The 21,683-nt window shown below is 39.8% G+C and overlaps 1 protein-coding gene across 1 annotated transcript in view; it reads right to left on the bottom strand.

Moving 5' to 3' along the window:
* LOC132513057 (fibrous sheath-interacting protein 2-like) overlaps positions 1–18,924 on the bottom strand; it is a 66,184-nt gene extending 47,260 nt beyond the window's left edge. Inside the window, 10 exon segments of the mRNA XM_060137273.1 lie at positions 1,471–1,531; positions 3,255–3,366; positions 11,073–11,173; positions 11,258–11,332; positions 11,570–11,593; positions 12,303–12,444; positions 13,549–13,646; positions 14,050–14,139; positions 14,877–15,038; positions 18,736–18,924. Of these exon segments, the coding sequence (XP_059993256.1) occupies positions 1,471–1,531; positions 3,255–3,366; positions 11,073–11,173; positions 11,258–11,332; positions 11,570–11,593; positions 12,303–12,444; positions 13,549–13,646; positions 14,050–14,139; positions 14,877–15,038; positions 18,736–18,924 (1,054 nt within the window).
* Positions 18,925–21,683: the final 2,759 nt, after the last annotated feature.

Genomic DNA, 21,683 nt, shown 5'->3' with positions numbered 1-21,683 from the left:
TTCAAAGCTGAACTTATTTTTTCTCTTCCAAACTTGTTCATCTTAATGTATTGCCTGTCAACTGAATGGCATCACTATTCACTATCCATTAAGTGGCTCAGACTAGAAATCTGGGAGTTGTCTTCAATTCATTCTTCCCCCATATTCAATCAGTAACCAAATCTCATCCATTTGACCCTCTTAGTCTGAGTCCAATCTGTGCCCAGCTCTTCATCCTCACTGCCACTGACTTTGTTCAGGACTCATTTCTAGCCTTCACTATTGTAATAGCCTCTTAATTGTAATAAGGGGCAGTATGGTATTGCAGTTAGGATTGGTTGAGCAAGATAGACCTAGGTTAAAACCCTGGCTTTGCCACATATTATGTGAAATCTTGGGCATGATAATTTACCACTCTGAGACTTAGTTTACTTATGTGTAAAATGTTAGATAAAAATACTTTTATTGTTGGGAGGGTTAAATGAGAGAATATAGTTTAGTATAGTTCCTGGTACATAGTAAGTGTTCAATATGCTAACTGTTATTTTTATTGTCTCATTGCCTCCAGTCTCTTCACGTCTACTTCCACTTTCCTTTTTTATAAAAGGCAAATTCTTTTTTTTCTTTCTTTTTTTTGGTCATTTTTTGAAGTCTAGTTAATTTACAATGTTGTGTTACAGGTGTACAGGAAAGTGATTCAGATTCTTTTCCAGATTCTTTTCCATTATAGGTTATTACAAGATATTGAATATAGTTCCCTGTGCTATATAGTAGGTCCTTGTATTTTATTTATTTTATATATAATAGTGTGTACCTGTTAATCCCAAACTCCTAATTTACCCCCCCCCCACTCTCCCCTTTGGTAACCGTATGTTTGTTTTCTATGTCTGTGAGCAGAAAAGGCAAAGTCTGACCATATTATGCTCCTGCGAATATTCTTCAATAGTTGCCCTTCGATAACAGGATAAAAGGTAGATTTCCTGGCACAGCTTACCAGAATCTTAATGATCTAACCCTTATCTACCAGTCAAGCTTCATCTGTAATTCTCTAACTTGAACTTTTAGTTAAAGCAATTCTGAAAAAAAACTATTTCCACAAACCCACTATGCTCTAATGTGTATATCTTGATAGATGTATTCCCTTCTCCTGGAAGGTTCTCTTTCCATTTGTCTGCTTAGAAAATTCTTTCTCATCCTTCATGTCTCAGCTCAATTGTGGCACCTTCTGTAAAAGCTTCCTTGGCTTCCCTATGGAGAGTGGACTTTGTTTATATACCTCCTTTATTGGGCTTATTATATTGTGATTGTGATTACTGGCATGACTGTTCTACACTAAACTGTAAAATCCAGGATAGGGACCATGGCTTCTCTACTTCATGTGTTCAATAATTAGCATAGTGCATGGCATGTAGCAAAAGCTCAATAAATGTTAGTTGAATGAATGCATTAATGGATTGCAGGATTTCCTTAATAGTTATTGTTAATGTTTACCTGACTCATAGTTTAAGCTTGATTTCTTGGCCTTTTCCCCATTCACATCAGCATATGTCACCTATACATGCCACAAGAAAAAACAAAGAAAATCCTCGAATGAGTTTTCAAAGAATTTGAACATCATCTATTTCTCACAGAAATTTAATAAAGTGATTTAAAAAGTCCATTTATAATATACACGTGTTTCATTTGGTTTACATTACGTACATTACTTACAGAATTCAAAGGCTTATAGAATTCATTAATCTACTAAAATTAACTAACTGAGGAATGCACTGATCAGCATGGAAGGTAATCAGTTGAATAGCTAAAAAGAGTATGTGTGGTTTTTAAAGAAAGTTAACTATAGGGAAAATGTTTTGAGAGAGCTGGAAAGCACAGAGCAGGTTTTCTGCACACAAGGGATGTGACTCTTTGATTTGGCCAAGAGCTCTACGTGCTTAGGTAATTATACAGGAAGATAAATGCAACAGAGTAGACTTTATTTGTTTTCCAGGCCTGAGAGCTGAACACAAGCCACCAGAAGTACATTTCCTGACACTGATGGGATGGGTGAAATAAGCTGGAAAATAGCATTGGATTCTATTGTAATAAAAGTGGTCATGCTATTTCTCAAAATAAATTAGGTATTTGTGACCATTTGATTTATGCATATTGTCCAATGTATTTTAAAGCCTTCTTTAAAAACAGATGGTCTAAATTCGTTTATTGGGTTTTTTTGATAACATATGTAGTACTAAGTTTGCCGTCCATGCTACACTCAGAGAATACTTTTTTTTTGACTGTATAGTGAGGCTAGTGAAAAAAGTTATTAATTCCTGATGTGCAACTACTAAACTATCTTAAAGTAGTTAAGATTCTTTAATTAGATACTAAGCATACAGATTATGGATGTTAGCACAGTAGCACAGTGCCCTAGACACAGCAGGTGTTTTATAAATATGTGTTTATATAGAGAAGCATATTGTGGCTAACATGCTACATTTGAAGAGATATGTAATCGGGTCTGTCACTTTCTATGCATTTAACACAGAATATGGCAAAATATGTTAACTTTTTAGAACAGGTGAGCCAGTTAATGCAGTGCTAACGGAGCCAAGGAGGTACATTTGATTCTTATAATGAATGACAAATTGGCAACCCACAGAGGTAATATATGTTGTGACCAGGTACCCTGAATGTCTGTGGCCAACTTCCTGCAATCAGATGAGTGATCACTGGTCACAAAGGGGATAGGGCGAGGCAGTATGGCTGTCTCTGCACAACCCATCAGCACTAGAAGAGAAATGATTCACAAAAGCCCAATATATTGATTCTTCTGCAGGGCATAGGTATGGACCTTGAAGCTCTTGAAGCTCATCATTTAGGAAGACTGTAACCTAAGGGCTAAGTGGGAACACTCAAGTTGTTTCTGGTAAATCTCTATTAAGAATTGAGACAAATATTCAAATTTTGGATCTATTTAACACATTTAAACTCTCAGGCTCACCATTTTTCTTTTGTCAGCTTACAGCTTGTTACTGATATTCCCTACACTTAGAGTATGGCAACATTAACATAACTGATAACCATGAGTGCTGGAAGTCTGAAGTAGCACAGGATTATTCCTGTGGGTTCACATTTCAATTTTTATAAAATCTTACTATAGGGTGGTTAATTTCAGGGAATAAGGCTGTTCTGAATTGTCATTTAATACATGAAACTGTGTTATGCCAATCTTGATCATAATTTCATATGTCATTTGTTCTGTCTGTATCTGGGACAGAAGAAATATTACTTGCCTCTTGTTTTGAAGTATCCTGTAGAGAGTGTCTATAGACACTTGCTGTTTTTGCAGAAACACCTGGAGTTTGAAGTGAAGTACTTGTAATTTCTGGGGGAAAGAAGAGGTACCTTTAAATAAGAAAAAATGATATCGTTCTCCTTGTCGGGCTGCCATAATGTCTAGAATTACCATAGTCAACGATGTATTTATTTATGGAAGTTAAGGCAGTATCTCTAAGTATAAAAGGCCTTTTTTTGAAGTCCCCTGCTTACTAGCTTCCAGTGGCCCACCACTGCCATCAGGGACAAGCCTGAACTCCCTAACTTCTGGCCCTAAATTACTTTGCCTGCTAAATCTCCCACCACTCCCCTGCCCTAGAATGAACTGTTTTGCACTTCACTGAGTAGGCAAGGGGGAACCACCGAGGACTTTTTGGTCGAGGAATTATATGTCCAAAGCTGTATTTCAGGAAGATTACATTCACAGCAAAATGTAGGATAGATTAAGAGGAAGAAGAGATTGGAGGCAAATTATTGCAGTACTTAAGGGCATGGGTGGCACGAATGGAAAGGAAGGGAAGATTATGAGAGAATTTAAGGTGGTGGATTGGACAGAAGGTGGCAACTTTTGGATGTAGGATATGAGCAGTAGGAAAGAGTCAAAGATGACTCAGGTCTTGTGCCTGAATAAAATTAAGAGAATCAGAGAATGGGTTTGGGGGTGACTAGAAGATGATGAATTTGGTTTTACACATATTGGATCTGAGGTGCTTGTGGGCTGCCCAGGTGGAGTGTCCTAGTGCTCTTGGTGAGTGTGCAGGATATGCGTGGGAATCTTTTGCAGAGACTAACAAAGACTTAGCTAACCTCTAGTCCAGTCCTGGGAGATGGGAAACAGGATGTATTTTTATGTCTGGGGAGAAAAATGGCATTAGAGGGTAGAGACCTTCATGGGGAGAATTCTCTGTACTAGGACTCCCTAATGGCAGTATGTTGGGAATTTATATAGGCAGCCACAGCAGAGGGTCTAACTTCCCCACGCTTTCTTTGCCAATTCCAAAGGGCCTGTTCACCTAGCAATCACTCAAAAATATGTGATACTAATATTTACAATCATGAATAATTTTTATATCTTCCTTTATGAAATTAATCATAGATTTTATAATCAGGGTAAAAAGCATAACTTGGAAAACTATATGATAAAACTAACTGGAAGATATCAGAGCAATTGCAAATATTGTTCATTTTCTTACCTCCATCATTTAAAGGATATGATGTCTTAATTGTTTCTCTATCTTTCTGTATGGTTTAACATTCAAGACAAAAAATTAATTAGTACTCAGCCTTCTAAAAGCCTTCTAAAAGAGACTTTTGCTGACTCTAGAGCAATCAAATTAATACCCCTTTCCCCTCATCCCCTACTTCTCTCCTAAGCTCTGGTGTCAATGCTAATATCTATTATTAACCTCTTACTGGATATCTTTTACAGGTACCTAAACTTAACTAGTTTAAAATGAAGCTTATCGTGTACTCAGGTACTCCCATCTTTCCAAACTTGCTACTTCTCTGTCTTCCATAGTCTGGTTAAAGGCCTAACAATCCATCCAGTGCTCCATTCCAGAAAGCTTAGAATTGTTCCGTTTATTTCAGATAAGGCTAGTTTAATCCAATCTGTTGCTTATTGAGTACACGGCTTGTAACTGAAATAAGGTACATAATTCCCGACCTCAAGAAGTTTATCATCCAGTAGAAAGGACAGGCATATATGATGGAGTATAATGAGTTCTGAGATAGAGGTAAGCCTCAGCACTATGGGAGCACAGAAAACCCGTACACAAAAATTAAATCATCATCATCATCATCATCATCATCATCATTGTCGTCTCCCTTTCTCTGGTTCTACTCATCTGTTGAGTCACCAAATCCTGACATAGTCTGATTCTGAAATATCTTAAGTCTGTGGCCTCTTGTTTACCCTCATTGTCACTGCTTTAGTTTGGGCCTTTATCACTTTTATCTGGACTATCCCAATAGACTCAAAACTATCTTGCTTCTAATCTCTTTTCTCTATGTATCTATATCACACACTGCAACCAGATTATCTTTTTAAACCCAAATCATTCTTATTTCACACCCCTACTCAAAAACCTGCATCGGCTCCCTACTACTGAGAGAATAAATTCATACCTCAGCAAGGTATACTAAGTTCTGTCTTCAACCTACCTTTTTAGTCTGCTTTCCTCCTGTGCCATGGTTTTGCTGGCTTGAACTTTCATGCCTTCACTTAACACTTTAAGCCTGTCTGTAATACGGCCTCACCATATCCTCACATCTACTCATCTGGAAACTTCCCACTCATGTTTCAAGACCTAATTCAATTAAGCCCTCCTTTTATAAAGCATTTTTAGATTTCTCTTGGCAGGACTATTCTGTAAATCTTATGTGCTTCTACATTTTGTACAAATCAAAACTCTTCACTCCTTTGAGTGTAAGGACTTCTGTTTATGTGTGTCTGATCCCTGGAAGATGAGTCCTCAAGAGCAGTGATGATGTCTTTTCCATCTTTGTATCCTATGTCACCTACTTTCCCCCCTTTTCCTTCCTTCTAGCTTAGCACAGGACCTGGCCCACAGCAGGTTCTCAATCAATGTTAGCTATCATCATCATCGAATATTTGTTAGTTTCTGCTCAACTACATGGTACATTTAGCATGAAGCTGACTCAGAACCTTCTCTACCAAGGAGAGGGTCCAGACCTGTGTAGAACCCCATTATTTCTAACCAATCAGTACCATGCCAGTGAAGGGGCTATCCCATAGACAGGAAAGTTAACCAGATAAATAAATGATCAATACAAAGCACCCGAGACATACAGCTTTCTACCTTTTGTTCTGTTGTGTTACTCTGTACATCATGAGGAGAAGATAATGAGGGTGATGTTTTTTCAGGAATATTTACAGGACTATACAAATGGTGAGATGGTCCTATAGCAAATGAAAGAGAAATCATTTAATTTTTAAACTTTATTGAATTATAATTGAAGTACAATAAACTGAACATATTTAAAATGTACCATTTGTTCAGTTTTGACATGTATATAAACCTATGAAACCATCACCACAATCAAGATAAACATTTACATCACCCCCAAAAGTTTCCTTGTGCCGCCTTATAGTTCATCCCTCTCTCTACTCCTGTCCCCCAGGAAATCACTGATCTGTTTCACTATAAATTAGTTTGCATTTTCTAGAGTTTGCTATAAATGGAATCAAACCGGATGAACTAATCATTTTTTTGGGGGGGGTGATCTGGCTTCCTTCATTCAGCATAATTATTTTGAGATTCATCAATATTGTTGCCTGTATTAATAGTTTTTTCCTTTTTGTTACTGAGTAGTATCCCATGGTATGGATGCAGTACAGTTTATCCATTTGCCTGCTGAAGGACATTTGGGTTGTTTCCAGTTTTTTGGCTATTATGAATAACGTTGCTATGGACATGGATGTACAAGTCTTTATGTGGACATATATTTTCATTTCTTGTGGGCACATACCTAGGAGTGGAATGACTGAATCATGTGGTAGATGTAAGTTTGACTCAGGCTGCCAAAATGTTTTCCACAGTGGTTGTACCATTTTACATTCCCACCTGCAATGTCAGAGAGTTCTAGTTGCTTCACGTCCTTGCAAATACTTGGTATGGTCAGTTACTTAAATTCTAGACATTTTACAGGGTGTATAATGTTATCTCACTGTGGTTTGGTTTATATTTCCCTAATGACTAATAACGTTAAACAGTTTTTTGTGTGCTTATTTGCCATCTGTACGTCTTCAGTAAAATGGTTGTTCATGCTTTTTGCCCAAGTTTATTCGGTTGTCACATTACATATATTGCATGTTTTTCTATATTTTACACTTTTTACAGTGATCATGCCTTCTACATGTAGGTCTGGAGACCATCTTTTGCTGTGCTCACTTTTGGGGCTTGACAGATGCGAAACAGCCATTATGCAACAGGGCTATTTTTTAAATTGTATATTATTTTTTTCATTTTTGACTCTCTAAGTACAAGACCTCTACCCTAGTCTTCCATAGGCGGATATCCACCTGCCTGGGGGTGGAACTAGGGGAGGGGAGGTTAGAATTTTTAACAGGAGGAATGCCACGATAAACACCCAGGTAATATTCAGCACCTGTCATCCCAAAATACGATGACACAGCCAAGACAGTATGACCTGCAAGCCATGCAATTGTCTCAAGAATTTCCCTAAATTTTATCTTCTTTTTTGTGTAGCAAGAGCCTGGAATACTTAGAAAATTCTCCTTTAGTGTACTGGAGATACCCTAAGCCCACCAATAACAGTTATCTGGGCTCAGAAAGAAGGGATATGACTTAAGAAAAGTTAGGGGGAAAAAAGTCCACTCCTTTAGCAGCTCAGAGATGGTGGGAAAATGGAAAGGTGGTGGGAGAGGCTGGAGAGCAAAGATGGGGCTTCACATTTGGGCCTTGGTGCTTCAGATAACTGAGGTTAATATGGAGAGAAAAGAAGAGCTATTGTTCTGCTCTCTGTTTTGGACTCTAGAAAGAGATTTTTTCGGCTACCCCCGCCCCTGCCGCCTCCTCCTCACCTGGGGCATGACCCAGAAACGTTGCAATACAGTGTGGTCAGGCAGAGCAAGGCTCTCTCTGAAGTTTTGCTTTAACTATCTTACAACTGACATAAAATTGTAAGATAGTTGAAGTATACATTGTGGTGATTTGATATATATGTATACTGTGAAAGGATTCCCCCCATTTAGTTAATTAGCACATCCATCACCTCACATATTTACATTTGTTGTTGTTGTTGAAAACATTTAAGTTCTACTCTCTTAGCAAATTTTAATTATACAAAACAGTGTTTTCAACTATAGTTGCCATGTTATACACCGGCTCCTCAGAGCTTATTCATCTTATAGCTGAAAATTTGTACCCTTTTACCAACCTCTCCCTATTTCCCCTTGAGGTTTTGCTTTCTTAAGCCACTCTTGGTTCCCATGTGGTATACACATGGCCCAGAAAGGGCTGAGAATCTAGTTGGGAAGCTTGCCATGGGGAGTCACTAGGCTGGGGGTAAGAGGGCTCCATCCCGAGTGTTAGTGGAGCAGCCAGCCAGAGCTGAGGTGGAATGGGAAAGCTAGAGGATTCTACTAAGCCCAGCGAGACTAGACCATGAGTCATGGCAGTGATGGCCAAATCAGCTGTGAATGACAACAGGCCAAGGACTATCTCAGTGGAGATAAGGGCATCTCTCTGAAGACCAGAGAAGGCAGAGGACAAAAAAGTCATCCAAGCCCCCTTACTTTATTCCACCTCCACGAGGTCATGGAAGCCAGTGTTTCCCAAAATTTAATGTGCATATAATACACTGGGGATCTTATGAAAATGCAGATTCTGACTCAGTAGGTCTGGGGTGGGGCCTGAGAATCTGCATTTCTAATAAGCGCCCTGGTGATGCCCATACTGCTAACACTTAAAGGAGTAAGAACATAAGCCACACCCCTTGCCCCAGACAACATCTTTCGGAAAGAAGCAGAAAAGTGGGGAGGCTCTCTGAAGGTCTGAGCCATTTTGGGGACCCCACAAAGGCAGAATCTAGAGGAGTATGTTAGAAAAATCAATGACTGAGCCAGAAAACAAAAGGAAGGAAGGCACTTAGATCCAGCAAATAGTGCTAGCCCTACATGTGCTAAAGAAGCCAACTCAAGAAGTAGGTTGAAATGTTAAAATGGCAACAGCTACTACTCAGTTGGGCAGTTCTAAAAGGAACAGGGGAATAAGAGTGGTGACACTGGGGCTTCCCTGGTGGTGCAGTGGTTGAGAGTCTGCCTGCCGATGCAGGGGACACGGGTTTGTGCCCCGGTCCGGGAAGATCCCACATGCCGCGGAGCGGCTGGGCCCGTGAGCCATGGCCGCTGAGCCTGCGCGTCCGGGGCCTGTGCTCCGCAACGGGAGAGGCCACAACAGTGAGAGGCCCGTGTACCGCAAAAAAAAAAAGAGTGGTGACACTGATTGCACACTCCACTGCTGCAGAAAAATATGTGGCAGAATGAAATACTTCTGCTAGTAAAGTGACAAGTTACTTCAGGCCTGAAAAGTCCAAAGCCTAAGGAACGGCAGGGTTTTGAGAGAAAGCACTGGTCCAGGTCTTGATCCTCACGAGGTCTTTAGGGCCATAGGCTTCAGAAACATCAGTAGCAAGCACCTCCAGTGAGCAATTTGCAAGGATGATGCTCCAGGTGAAACCAATGAGCTTCACTAGGAGGCAGAACTGCTGAGCAAGGTATGGGAGCTGTGGTGGCAGCAGTCAGTGAAGCACAGCGTAAAAAAATGCTTTGGGATCTTTTTGGGAATGGAAAAGTACAGAAATGAGATCAGGAGCAGGGGCTGTGTGTGGAGGGGACAGGGCTCTGCACTGGGCTTGCAGAGTTGTCAGCTGCAAAATGTGGGCTGTCCTGTTCAGAGGCGTGTGGAGACAGTGACTCCAACTGAGTAATTAGGACCGCAAGAGCGGCTGTAGCATTGTTGGTAAGCATTACTCAAAATCCATCATTTATAACAGAGAACAGAGGATTTATCCATCTTATAAGCAGAAGCAATCAGTACCAAATCCAGTCTTTACACAAATTACTATTTTAGTATTTCTAATCATAATATTACAATTACGTTTTTGTCCTTGGTGTAATTTCTGGTGACCGGCAGTGATACTCATTTCCTTGATCTTTGGATAAGAAGCTTAAAAAAACACAGTAATATTTATTTTTAATAGTGCTGATGACAAAGTTATTCAAGATAGATTTTATTTATCCTTTCATGCCCAACAGGAGGGAACCATAGCCTAATCTGTATATGGGGTTGTGGGGAGGAATTAGAGAGGATAGGTAGTGGGTCTCAATGGGAGGCAATTTTGTATCCCAGGGGATAATGGAATTTGGACATGTCTGGAGACATTTTTTAAAAATATATACATATTTTTTACATCTTTATTGGAGTATAATTGCTTTACAATGGTGTGTTAGTTTCTGCTTTATAACAAAGTGAATCAGTTATACATATACATATGTTCCCATATCTCTTCCCTCTTGCATCTCCCTCCCTCCCACCCTCCCTATCCCACCCCTCCAGGCGGTCACAAAGCACCAAGCTGATCTTCCCGTGCTATGTGGCTACTTCCCACTAGCTATCTACCTTACGTTTGGTAGTGTATATATGTCCATGCCACTCTCTCGCTTTGTCACAGCTTACCCTTCCCCCTCCCCATATCCTCAAGCCCGTTCTCTAGTAGGTCTGTGTCTTTATTCCTGTCTTACCCCTAGGTTCTTCATGACATTTTTTCCCTTAAATTCCATATATATGTGTTAGCATACAGTATTTGTCTTTCTCTTTCTGACTTACTTCACTCTGTGTGACAGACTCTAGGTCTATCCACCTCATTACAAATAGCTCAATTTCATTTTGGTGCTCAGACTCTTCGTTGTGGTGTGTGAGCTTCTCTCTCGTTGTGGTGTGTGGGTTTTCTCTCTCTGATTGTGGTGCGTGGACTCCAGAGTGCATGGGCTCTGTAGTTGTGGTGCATAATTTTTATGTTTAAAAATTTAATATCAACTTGCCACTGGAAATGCAAAACAAATACTTCAAATATGATGGTACATTTGAAGGGAGCCCTCATTCCTGTCTTGAGATTTCTAAAGTCACAAAGAGTACAAGGCTAGGAAGGTAATAAGGGTAAGTTTCCTTTTGTTGTCCAGCATGAAGAATATATTTTAATAACTAGATCTAATTTAACTCATTTCCTACTTTCTGGAGACTGGTCGCATTTCAGACCAGCCCTTGAAGTCCAGGTTCAGACCAGACTCGCTCTCTCCATCAATAGATATCCTTGTGAGTTTAGGCCACTTCTGAAAATTCACACTTTAAAATATCAAAATTGGCAAAAGCCTGTCCTCAAAATAGCCCAAATTATTGGTCAAAGCTCACTCTACCTTCTGGTGAGCTTCTTCTTTGACTTTTCTATGTTGTTCCTCAACTCTTGCTTCTCTTTTTACTTCTTCTCCAATCTTTGTTAGAAGTAACATTTCCTGTTTTTTGTTTGTTTTTGCGGTACGCGGGCCTCTCACTGTTGTGGCCTCTCCCGTTGCGGAGCACAGGCTCCGGACGCGCAGGCTCAGCGGCCATGGCTCACGGGCCCAGCCGCTCCGCGGCATGTGGGATCTTCCCGGACCAGGGCACGAACCCGTGTCCCCTGCATCGGCAGGCAGACTCTCAACCACTGCACCACCAGGGAAGCCCAGAAGTAACATTTCTTTTGTTTTCCATTCCTAAGGAGCACAATGTCATGGTAGTCAGCAGGGGTTCTCTTTCATAATCTTTTTTTGTTTTGTTTTGTCTTTGTCAGTAGGTGAATTAGGTCAAATCAAGGGCCTTACAGAAATTTGGACAACCATAATGAAAATCTTACATTGGCTTTAGAATGGGCTTATCTAACTGCTTTTTTATTCAGAATATATTGGTGGATGCAACAGAATGGCAAAAGGAAGGAAATTATTTTCTTACTGGAAACAATTCAAACATAAGCCCGGCTCCAAAGATGGATCTAAAAAGATGCTGGCAAGGGGACTTTCTCTTATGGATTTGGGGGGTTATCATATGTGATCTGTTGACCTTAAATGTATTTTGACAGAGAACCTAAACAAGTAGCCTTGTCTGAATGTTGAGGAGTGAGAGTACAGGCATGGTTATTTTTCACTAGAGTTAAATTCTAAAACTTTAAGAGTAGATGAAGTGTGACTGTACTGTGATGGATATATAATGTGTGGTATCAGTCTCACTGTATTAACTAAAAACTTGTCTGTTATAACAGTGATACAAGATTAATAGCAGTTTATTATTTAAAAAAATTATAAACAGTGGTTTACTTTTTAGACCTGAAATAACTTCAGGTAATATGGTGGGACTGTTAAAAATGTTTATAAATAAAATAATCATGCACAATTTTCCCATCAACATTTAAAATTTGGTGTTTCTCACCTCTTCAATTTATCTACGGAGACTAAGTTTTCTTAGAATGTGGTCCCAATGTCCTCTTTCTTCTTCCTTTATCTGGAGTATGTTCTGCTTTTCTGCCATGTGTTCAAGCTTGTTTAATTCCCTACTAATCATATCTAAATATCTAAGTAAAAGTGTAAATATAAGTGAAGATAAATTGGGTGTTTCCCTTATGATGGTATTATCTATTCTGACATTCCCAAACCACCTTCTGGGTTGCTTTTTATTTCTTGAACTACAGGAAACGTAGAGATTTTCAGGGACTTTTAAGCTAGTCAGATCCACCAACTCACCATGATGTACTAATTTTATCAGACTCTGTTGTTGTGGCTGGGACAATGGCAAAATATAGAACAGAGTGATTAAAAGCATTTTACACGGGGATTAGTCATAACTCAGGAGTTCTGGGAACATGAGTTTCCAAAGACAGCTGAAATCAACTTAAGCACTGACTTCAAAAAACAAGTAGATTTGAATTTCCTTTAAAAAATAAGTGGGTACTGGCCTCTCTGTAATTCCCAAGTTCTTGAACAACCTCTCATGTATAGATAGGTCTGTAGACTACTAGTCTGCCACTCTGGTGAATCAGTATATATTCTGGCATGTCATGATATGAATCCATGAAATATAAGAGCCAGGTGATGGAGAACTGGCCCCCATCCCTGATAAAGGAGAAAGAGGAGGAACTATATATAATTCATCGCTTTGCCTCCTGGGGCATGGGCTTGGCCGCTGAATGGTAACATTGAATGTGTGTGGGTAATAGCTGAATGAACATACACAGTTGGTTGGGGAATAACACCTGTTTATATTATCATCAGATGAAGTTACAGCAACTCTCTCTTTTTGATCTTGCAGTAATTTCCTTAAACTTAAGTTTGAAATGTGCTAATGACACCTTCTTTCCTCTGTTACTATGGACTTGGGTTTCCCAAGGTCAGGGATCTGTACTTTGGAATTGTTCTTCAAATATCAGTTTGTCTTACCTCTTGGGCTCCCTAGTGACTCCAGTTTCTCAGGTAGAAACTCTCCTCCCTAGCCATGGTACCAAGGTTCCCAATCCCTGTTACCTCTTAATCTCCTTTCCTTTCTCTCCACATTGAAGACTACAGGAGATTAAATAGTGTCTAATACTTTTTTCATTCTGCTTTCAATTATTTCTAGTACTTTTACAACTTTCTGGGGTCCACAATATGTCCGCAAAAAAATGCATTAACTTTGGTCATACCTCTGCTTTATTAACAGCTCTTGGTCTGGAGTTGTTTGTATACTTTCCTGTAACAGCCAGTCTCGGAACTGTGTATTGTCATAATTGTCACAGGCTCTCTTGGTTTCATACAACTTATTTACTTGTTTTTCAATCATTTTCTGAGAGAGAAAAAAGAATTAAAAGTTTTTATATTGGCCAGAAATAACCCTGTCCTTTGATATGCCTTCTTATGTTTAGGGCTTGGTAAACTTCCTATAGTTTACAAATGGTTAATTAACCTGCATTTAAGTCTAGTGTGGCTCCACTCCAGATAAGTGAAAATTTCTCTGTAAGTGAAAGGCAGAGGTCTCATTTTTATCTCATAGATATTTAGAGATATTTTTTGATTTGTTACCTTAATGCTTCTAGGTCAGGATATCATAAGAAAATATTCTGTATAAGACCAAACCTTTTTTCTACAACCTACATAAAAACTTTCTTACAGGCCTCAAATAAAACAAATTTAAGTGTTTAACTTACTTGTTCTCTTATATAGTTTCTTTCAAAGTCTAGTTTTAAACTGGTGAGATACTGCCTGTACTTATTCAATTCCTTCAAGGTACATACAACCTATAAAAACAAAAACCAAAAACCAAATATATAAATAGAAAGTTGTAACAATCATGAAACTTCCCAGAGAAGAGAGTCATAAGAACATTCATTTTAGTAACAATTTTGGGATCAAGGGTAGTGATAGCATATTTTGGTAATAATTTGGAAGGCAATATCTCTCTATAGTGGTTTATCACCAGGAAATTTCTACCTAAATAATATTATTTCAATAATATGGTTCACATCATAATCAAGAATTTACTATGCTTAATGAATTTGTTATTAAAACACCAGTATAATAATGATGTTAACTTTCAGAAGAATTTATTCTATCAAGCTGTATTCTGCTAGGTTTCCATTTTGTCTCTAGTCTTCTCAAAGGGTATAGGAAATATTCCTTGACAGGTATACAGTGCCATTATTACTTTTAGAGCCAGAGGAAAGGCACTAATAATACAGCTGAGAGAAAATACATAAATAAATAAATGTGTATGTATATGTCTTTACATATTCAAATCATTTGGTGCTTATCTTTTGCTTTTATCAAAGAAAAAAGATCAAGTGGGAACAATTTTATTTAGAAACAGCCGCCTGATTTCTCTTTACTCAAATACTGAGTAATTCATTGAGTTTTCTGTTAGGTATTCTTTATTGCTCAATTAAAAGTTGACACAGGCTCCCAGTGAAGTACAGAAGCAAGCATCTATCAAGTCCATAGGTTTTTGCTGGTTAACAGGAAGCAGGATTCAACCCACCTTATTATTGCTGGTGACATAGCCGCCTTTCTTTAATCTCCTCAGGATATCCTTTCGCCTATAGTATATTTTTAAATGTGGATCATGCAGGCTTTTATAGCTTGTTTCCAAAAGTTGACAATAAGAATCAGTCAGGTTAAAGTCATAAGAAGGTTGATAAAGCTGCAAACACACAGATTCAAAAGTACTATGTGTAAAATGAATGAAAGCACACTTTTAAACCTCAATTTGTTGAAGTGATTAGGCTGTTTGTTGAAAATAAAACATGCAAGAAGAATCTGAAGTGAGGGAATACTCCCTCCTTCAGAGGGAATCTGAAGTGAGGCTGATTTGGGTAAATCTAATGCCTTTCTCTTCCTCTCTATCAGAGCTGACTTTAGGCTGGAGGTGGCAGCCTCAGCCTCAATCCCATTCCTGGACACTGAGATATGGCCCTAAATGTTCCTGTAAGGTAGGTAGGATACTAAATATGAGCAGAGGAGCAGACAGGAAGGGGCATGATGGGTTCTAGCTTTGTTTTTCCCTTGAAAAGCTTCTTTTGTAAGTTTCTGACTACTTGATTGATGCCAGCCTCTTGTCTCTCCCAAGGGACCTATATAAGGAAGCTGGATTCCCTGACTACCAATGTCTTCTTAAAAAGGCAAAGAGAGACATCCTTCTGGGCAATGATTTAATTTACAGTGAAACTAAACAGGAAGCCCATATCTTTCCTAGAAGAGAAACAATCAGCAGTGATGGCAATTGAAACAGTGCTGCAGTTAGTGGGTTGATTATTGCTTCTTTTAGATGTTGACTTTTGTTGGTGATGGCATGTGTTGACCAAACCTTGGCTACTGACCTATCAGGAAAGAACAAATCCATTCATTAAGGCCAGGGTAAGCTTTCTATTGTCAATCAAAATAATTGGTTTCCCTGAACAGAAGAATTTATTATGTCATCACTACCTGCCGGTGGGAGACCATAGGGCAGACTTTTAAAAGTAGGCAAATTGTTCTTTTCACTTAACGTGGTATCTTTTCCTGAAAGCAAAGTGTCAAGGTTAATTGGCAAAGTATTTACTATTTACTTTATGGTAAAACCAATTTAAGGAGTTTGTGAATAGGTGCTACTCAAGTATAGTATACTAATAAGCAAATTAATTTATAGATAAATTACTTGAGAAGAAGTTTACTATCAAATGTTGAAGGACTATAGCCAGTATTTTATAATAACTATAAATGGAGTATAACCTTTAAAAACTGTGGATCACTATGTTGTACACCTGTAACATATAATATTGTACATCAACTATACTTCAATTAAAAATGTTGAAGTAATAGGATCAGTTGTCAGGTTTGGATTAATGAATAGCTAGACAGGTACATTACATTGTTATATTTTAATCTTATTGAAAAGAAGACAGTAGAATACTATAATTTCCCTTACACTTGCATTCAAAATAATATGAAAGACCTTTAAATTACATTTCTGTAGCACTCTGCTAAAGTGGTTTGCAGTTCAGGAAGCAGCAAGGTCAGGTGAAGGAGCATGGCCTAAGAAATCAGGAGACTGTGGTTCTGGTCTAAACTCTGCCACCATCTACCTGTCATAGCTTCACCTTAAAAGGTGGTCATGAGGGTAAAGTTAAGTTGAAAAAAAAAACAACTAAATGTGTAAATATAAAGTCTTACTTCCTTGAGGAGATCTTGCCAAAAGACAAAGAAGGATCCCACTAAGTTAGTCTTTACAGGAGTTGAATATAGTACCTGACCATGATTAAATGCATACGTTTTGGGCTTCCCTGGTGGTGCAGTGGTTAAGAATCTGCCTGCCAATGCAGGGGACACGGGTTTGATTCCTGGTCTGGGAAGATCCCACATGCCACGGAGCAACTAAGCCTGTGCGCCACAACTACTGAGCCTATGCTCTAGAGCCTGCGAGCCACAACTACTGAGCCCACGAGCCACAACTACTGAAGCCTGCATGCCTAGAGCCCGTGCTCCACAACAAGAGAAGCCACTGCAATGAGAAGCCCGCGCGGCACAAAGAAGAGTAGCCCCCACTCGCTGCAACTAGAGAAAGCCGGCGCGCAACAACGAAGACCAACTCAGCCAAAAATAAATAAATAAAATGAATTATATGTAAAAAAATAAAAGCATACGTTTTGGGGGAATCAGTATAATATAGAGCAAATCAGTATAATTAAGTATGGAAAAAAATCAGGAAATAAGAAGTAGCTAACAAGTGAATAACAGAATAACACAATATAAATATGGCAAATAAAAGATATTTGAGAGGGCTTCCCTCGTGACGCAGTGGTTGAGAATCTGCCTGCCAATGCAGGGGACACGAGTTCGAGCCCTGGTCTGGGAAGATCCCACATGCCACAGAGCAGCTAGGCCCGTGAGCCACAACTACTGAGCCTGCGCGTCTGGAGCCTGTGCTCTGCAACAAGAGAGGCCGTGACAGTGAGAGGCCCGCGCACTGCGATGAAGAGTGGCCCCCGCTTGCCACAACTAGAGAAAGCCCTCGCACAGAAACGAAGACCCAACACAGCCAAAAATAAATAAATAAATATTTTAAAAAAAGATATTTGAGAAAGAAACCAACAGAGAGGGCTACATTTACAAAGTAAAAAGGAGTGTTATCGCTAGTAGTGAAATAGGCTTTGAGTATGTTTTAGGAATGCTAATTCATGGGAGTGGGTAGAACATATTGGGTTTGAAAATAGAAATTATATTGTTTTCCAGCAATAAAACTTTAAAAAATCATATATATTAGACAAATGTCTGAAATACCAAGGAGCCCTGTACTCATCCTTGATGACACCCTAGAGAGTGGAAGGGTAAGGATGTCATAAATATTCCTGTAGAACCTTTTGCTATTGTGATCAAAGCACACACTCAACCAGAGAGTTCTCAACCTCCTTCAGGCTTGGCCTAAAGCTAAGGACAGTGTGCGGAGTGTTAGGCAGAGGACTTAAAAATGTGTAAAAATGTGAGTGCAGCACTCTGAACCAGTAATAGTACTTTCAGTGCTGAGTGAGATAGTGCAGGCCAAGGGCAATGTAAATTCTAAGGAAGAATGAGACAATTGGGGGTTGGGACACTGGGGAAAGGCTTCATATAGTAGCTCTTGAAAGATGGCTCAAATTGAAGGTCAGGAAGGGGAGGAGTGCATGCCAGGTTTCAGGAGCCAGAAGAACAAAGGCACAGAAGTAGGAATTAGCATGGTACGTGTGGGTAGGCAGAAAAAACCCCGACCTTTCAGAGTTGAGGCTCTGGGTTGGAGATAAAGCTGAATTGGGTGGCTGAGGCATATCATGGGGGCTTCTATCATTAAAGTGAGGTTCAGACACTGAACACTTCAACTCATTTTAACTTCACTTGGTGTGTGAAATTGAAGTTGACTCAAAGCAGAATCATAGCAGTGTTTCAAGTTTAATAGCAAGCTGAAAACAGTCAAGAAAATCACTTCAGCACTATTAAAAGTTAGTTTACCTTTTCACTTAAATTTGTAGGCAGCTTGACCCCAAGAGGAAGATTCAATAGATGAGCAGCTCCCACCTCTGGAATGGTTTTTTTTTGAGAGCTCTGTCAGATATAATTAGAAAGTTTCTTTCTTTCTAGAACTATTCTTTTAGTTTAGACCAATCTACTTAAACTTCAATAGGCTAATACCTCCAAATAAACCAAAGAATCACACACTCAGGGTTGAAAGAACCCGTCCTGCTGACAACCTGGAAGGCCTCCCAGTTTACCCTGGTCACCAACCCTATCTCTGAGCACCGTTCAGAGCTAATCCAGGCCAGAGGCAGCGCTAGGCACTAACTGCCGGGGGCCTGGGAGCCGGAAGCCAAGCGTCAAAGACCCATTCCCACCTCTGCTGAGATCTCCCCCTCTTCCATCTGACCGCCCTCCTTCCCTTCCGAGACCAGCCCCGGATCCCGGAGGAGGACCGACTGGCCGCCACTCACGGAGTCGCACTGCCCCCTGTCGGCAGTTAGGTTGCTGGCAGCCGCCTTAGCGGCGGCGGCTTGGGCAGTGTTATAGCAGTTGCTGAGGTACATACAGATCCCTGGCCATACGTCAGCCCCCAGGGGGCTGGGGGCTGGGGCGCAGCAAGCAGTCTTCCTTTCTTCTCTTCACGCACACCTTTCCCGCGCCACGCCCACATCCAGTCTGGGCAGCCAAGACAGTGGTCGCCCGGGTAAATACATTGAGAGCCGAGGCTGCACTTGGTTTGTTGGGAATTTGTACTTTGTCTCCCTGTTCTTTCATGCATCTTTTTATTGTGCTAAAAGTGCATAACATAAAATTTACCATCTTAACCATTTTTAAGTGTACAGTTCAGTAGTATTACATATATTCAAATTGTTATGCAACAGATCTCCAGAACTTATTCATTTTGCAAAACTGAAACGCTATACCCATTAAACAGTTCTCCTTTCCTCCCTTCCCCCCAGCCACTGGTAGCCACCATTCTGCTTTCTGTTTCTATGAATTGGGATACTTCAGATACCTTATTATAAGTGAGTGGAATCAAGGAGTATTTGTCTTTTGTGATTGGCTTGTTTCACTTAGTATAATGACTTCAAGGTTCATACGTGTGGTAGCATGTGGTATGGTTTCTTCCCTTTTAAAGGGTGAATAATATTCTGTTATATGTATATATCACATTTTCTTTATCCATTCAACCATTAATGGACACTTAGGTTGCTTCTACCTCTTGGCTATTATGAATAGTACTGCTATGAACATGGGTGTGCAAATGTCTCTTTGAGACCCTACTTCAAAATTTTTTGGATATATACCTAGAAGTGGGATTTCTGGATGATATGGTAATTGTATTTTTAACTTCTTGAGGATCTCTACTGTTTTCCATGGTGGTTATGCCATTTTACAATCCCATCAACAGTACACAAGGGTTTCAATTTCTCCACATCATTGCCAACACTTATTTTCTTCCTCCCTTCCTTCCTTCCTTCCTTCCTTCCTTTCTTCCTTCCTCTAGCTCTCCTAATGGGTGTGAGGTGATATCTTATTGTACTTTAGATTTGCATTTCTCTGATGATTAGTGATGTCAAGCATCTTTTCATGTGCCTTTTGGACATTTCTTGTCTCCATATTTTTGGTCTACTTCTTTGTTATATCTTGGTCATTTAGTAACAATACCTATCACTTATTGAGAACTTATTAATTTTAGATTCTGTGCTAAACCTTGCCTCGTTTAATCCTCACAACAACCCCATCTATATTTACTCCATCTCTGTAGATGAAGACTGTTCACAATGACAATGGATAATTTGTGATGGGGCTGAGATTTGAATCCAAGTTAGCTGACTCCAAAAGCTATATTCTTAATCAATACACTGTACTCTTATATGTGTTCTTGTTTTAATTCCACATATATGATTACAACTCCTGCATTTAAAACTCTAGCCTGGTTATATACACTACTGCCAGCCAAACATTTCTACACGGATGTCTGACAAGCAACTGAAATTGACATACTCAACACTCAACTCAACCTCTCCTCAGTGAAACAGAACCAAAAAAGACCTAATTATTCCTTCTGTATTTCCTCTGTCAGTGACTCTTACTAGTTCTACTGAAGCCAGAAACTGGAGAATGCTCCTAGATGCCTCTCTTTCCCCACGACCTTGACATTCAATCCATCCTTAAGTCCTGCTGTGTTTACCTCCTAAATATTTCCTCTATTTTTCCTATCCTTGCCACTTCTTCTACCACTGCTCCAATTAAGCCACTCATCACTTCTTGTCCACACCATTATCACAACCTCCTAATATCTCTCACCTTTCACTCTCTAATCCATCTTTCATCCTGCCACCAACATGATCTTTCTAAACTGCTAACAGATCATGTTTCTCCCCTGCTTAAAACCCCTAATGATCCTAAGGAAGAAAGAATGAAAACAAAGCATAAAACGTTTTTTGTGACTTGGTCCCTGTCTACCTCTCCAAGACACTACTGCAATACCATCTCTCAAACTTGACCCAACAGTAAGATAGAACTGCACACAACCTGCTGGTTCGTGACTCTGTGCCTTTGCTCATGCTGTCCCCTCTGCCTTGCATGACTATGCCCCTTCTTTGCCTGGCTAATTCTGGGGCCTCAACTGGAATGACTGGGGTAATTGGGCTCTCTCTCCGTGAGTTTTTCATGCTCTAGGAGCTAAGGCCATGCTTCTTCACATGGTGGTCTTAGGGTTCCCAGCAGCAAGAAAGGGCAAGCCCCGAAGTGCAACTACTTTCAAGATTTGGCTTGCATCACCTTGACCAAAGCAAGTCACACAGACAAGCCCAGTCAATATAGCGGAGGATTAACCAAGGGCATGGATACAGAGAGGTGTCATTTATCTTTGGTGATTAATATGACAATATAGCACTGGCTTCCTCTGGTCCCTGTGATTCCTGTTCCTCCTATAGGCAAAATATACTTACCTCTCCCAAGACCCCAAAAGTTTCATCCAATTATAGCATCAGCTCAAAGTTCAGGATTTTGTCATCTACAGTCATACCCAGAGGTAGCTTCTTGTTATTCCAGAGATTTACGAACTGTAAAGCAATTTGCATTAGTTATCTATTGCCATGTGACAAGTTACCCCTATATTTAGTGGCTTAAAACAATACAAAATCATTTATTACTTCCTTGGCTTCTGTTTCAGACAGGGCATCAGAGAGTATAGTTTGTCTCTGTTCCATGATGTCTGGGGCTTCAGTTGGAAGGCCCTTTCAGCTGAAGGTGAAGGCTGGCAGCACCTTAAGACTTTGTTCACTCACATGTGTGGCTTGTAGCTGTTGGCTAG

Source organism: Lagenorhynchus albirostris, chromosome X, assembly GCF_949774975.1.
Source record: "Lagenorhynchus albirostris chromosome X, mLagAlb1.1, whole genome shotgun sequence".
Lineage (NCBI taxonomy): Eukaryota > Metazoa > Chordata > Mammalia > Artiodactyla > Delphinidae > Lagenorhynchus > Lagenorhynchus albirostris.
Note: the sequence above shows the minus strand (reverse complement) of the source record. Positions and strands in the feature narration are given on the sequence as shown.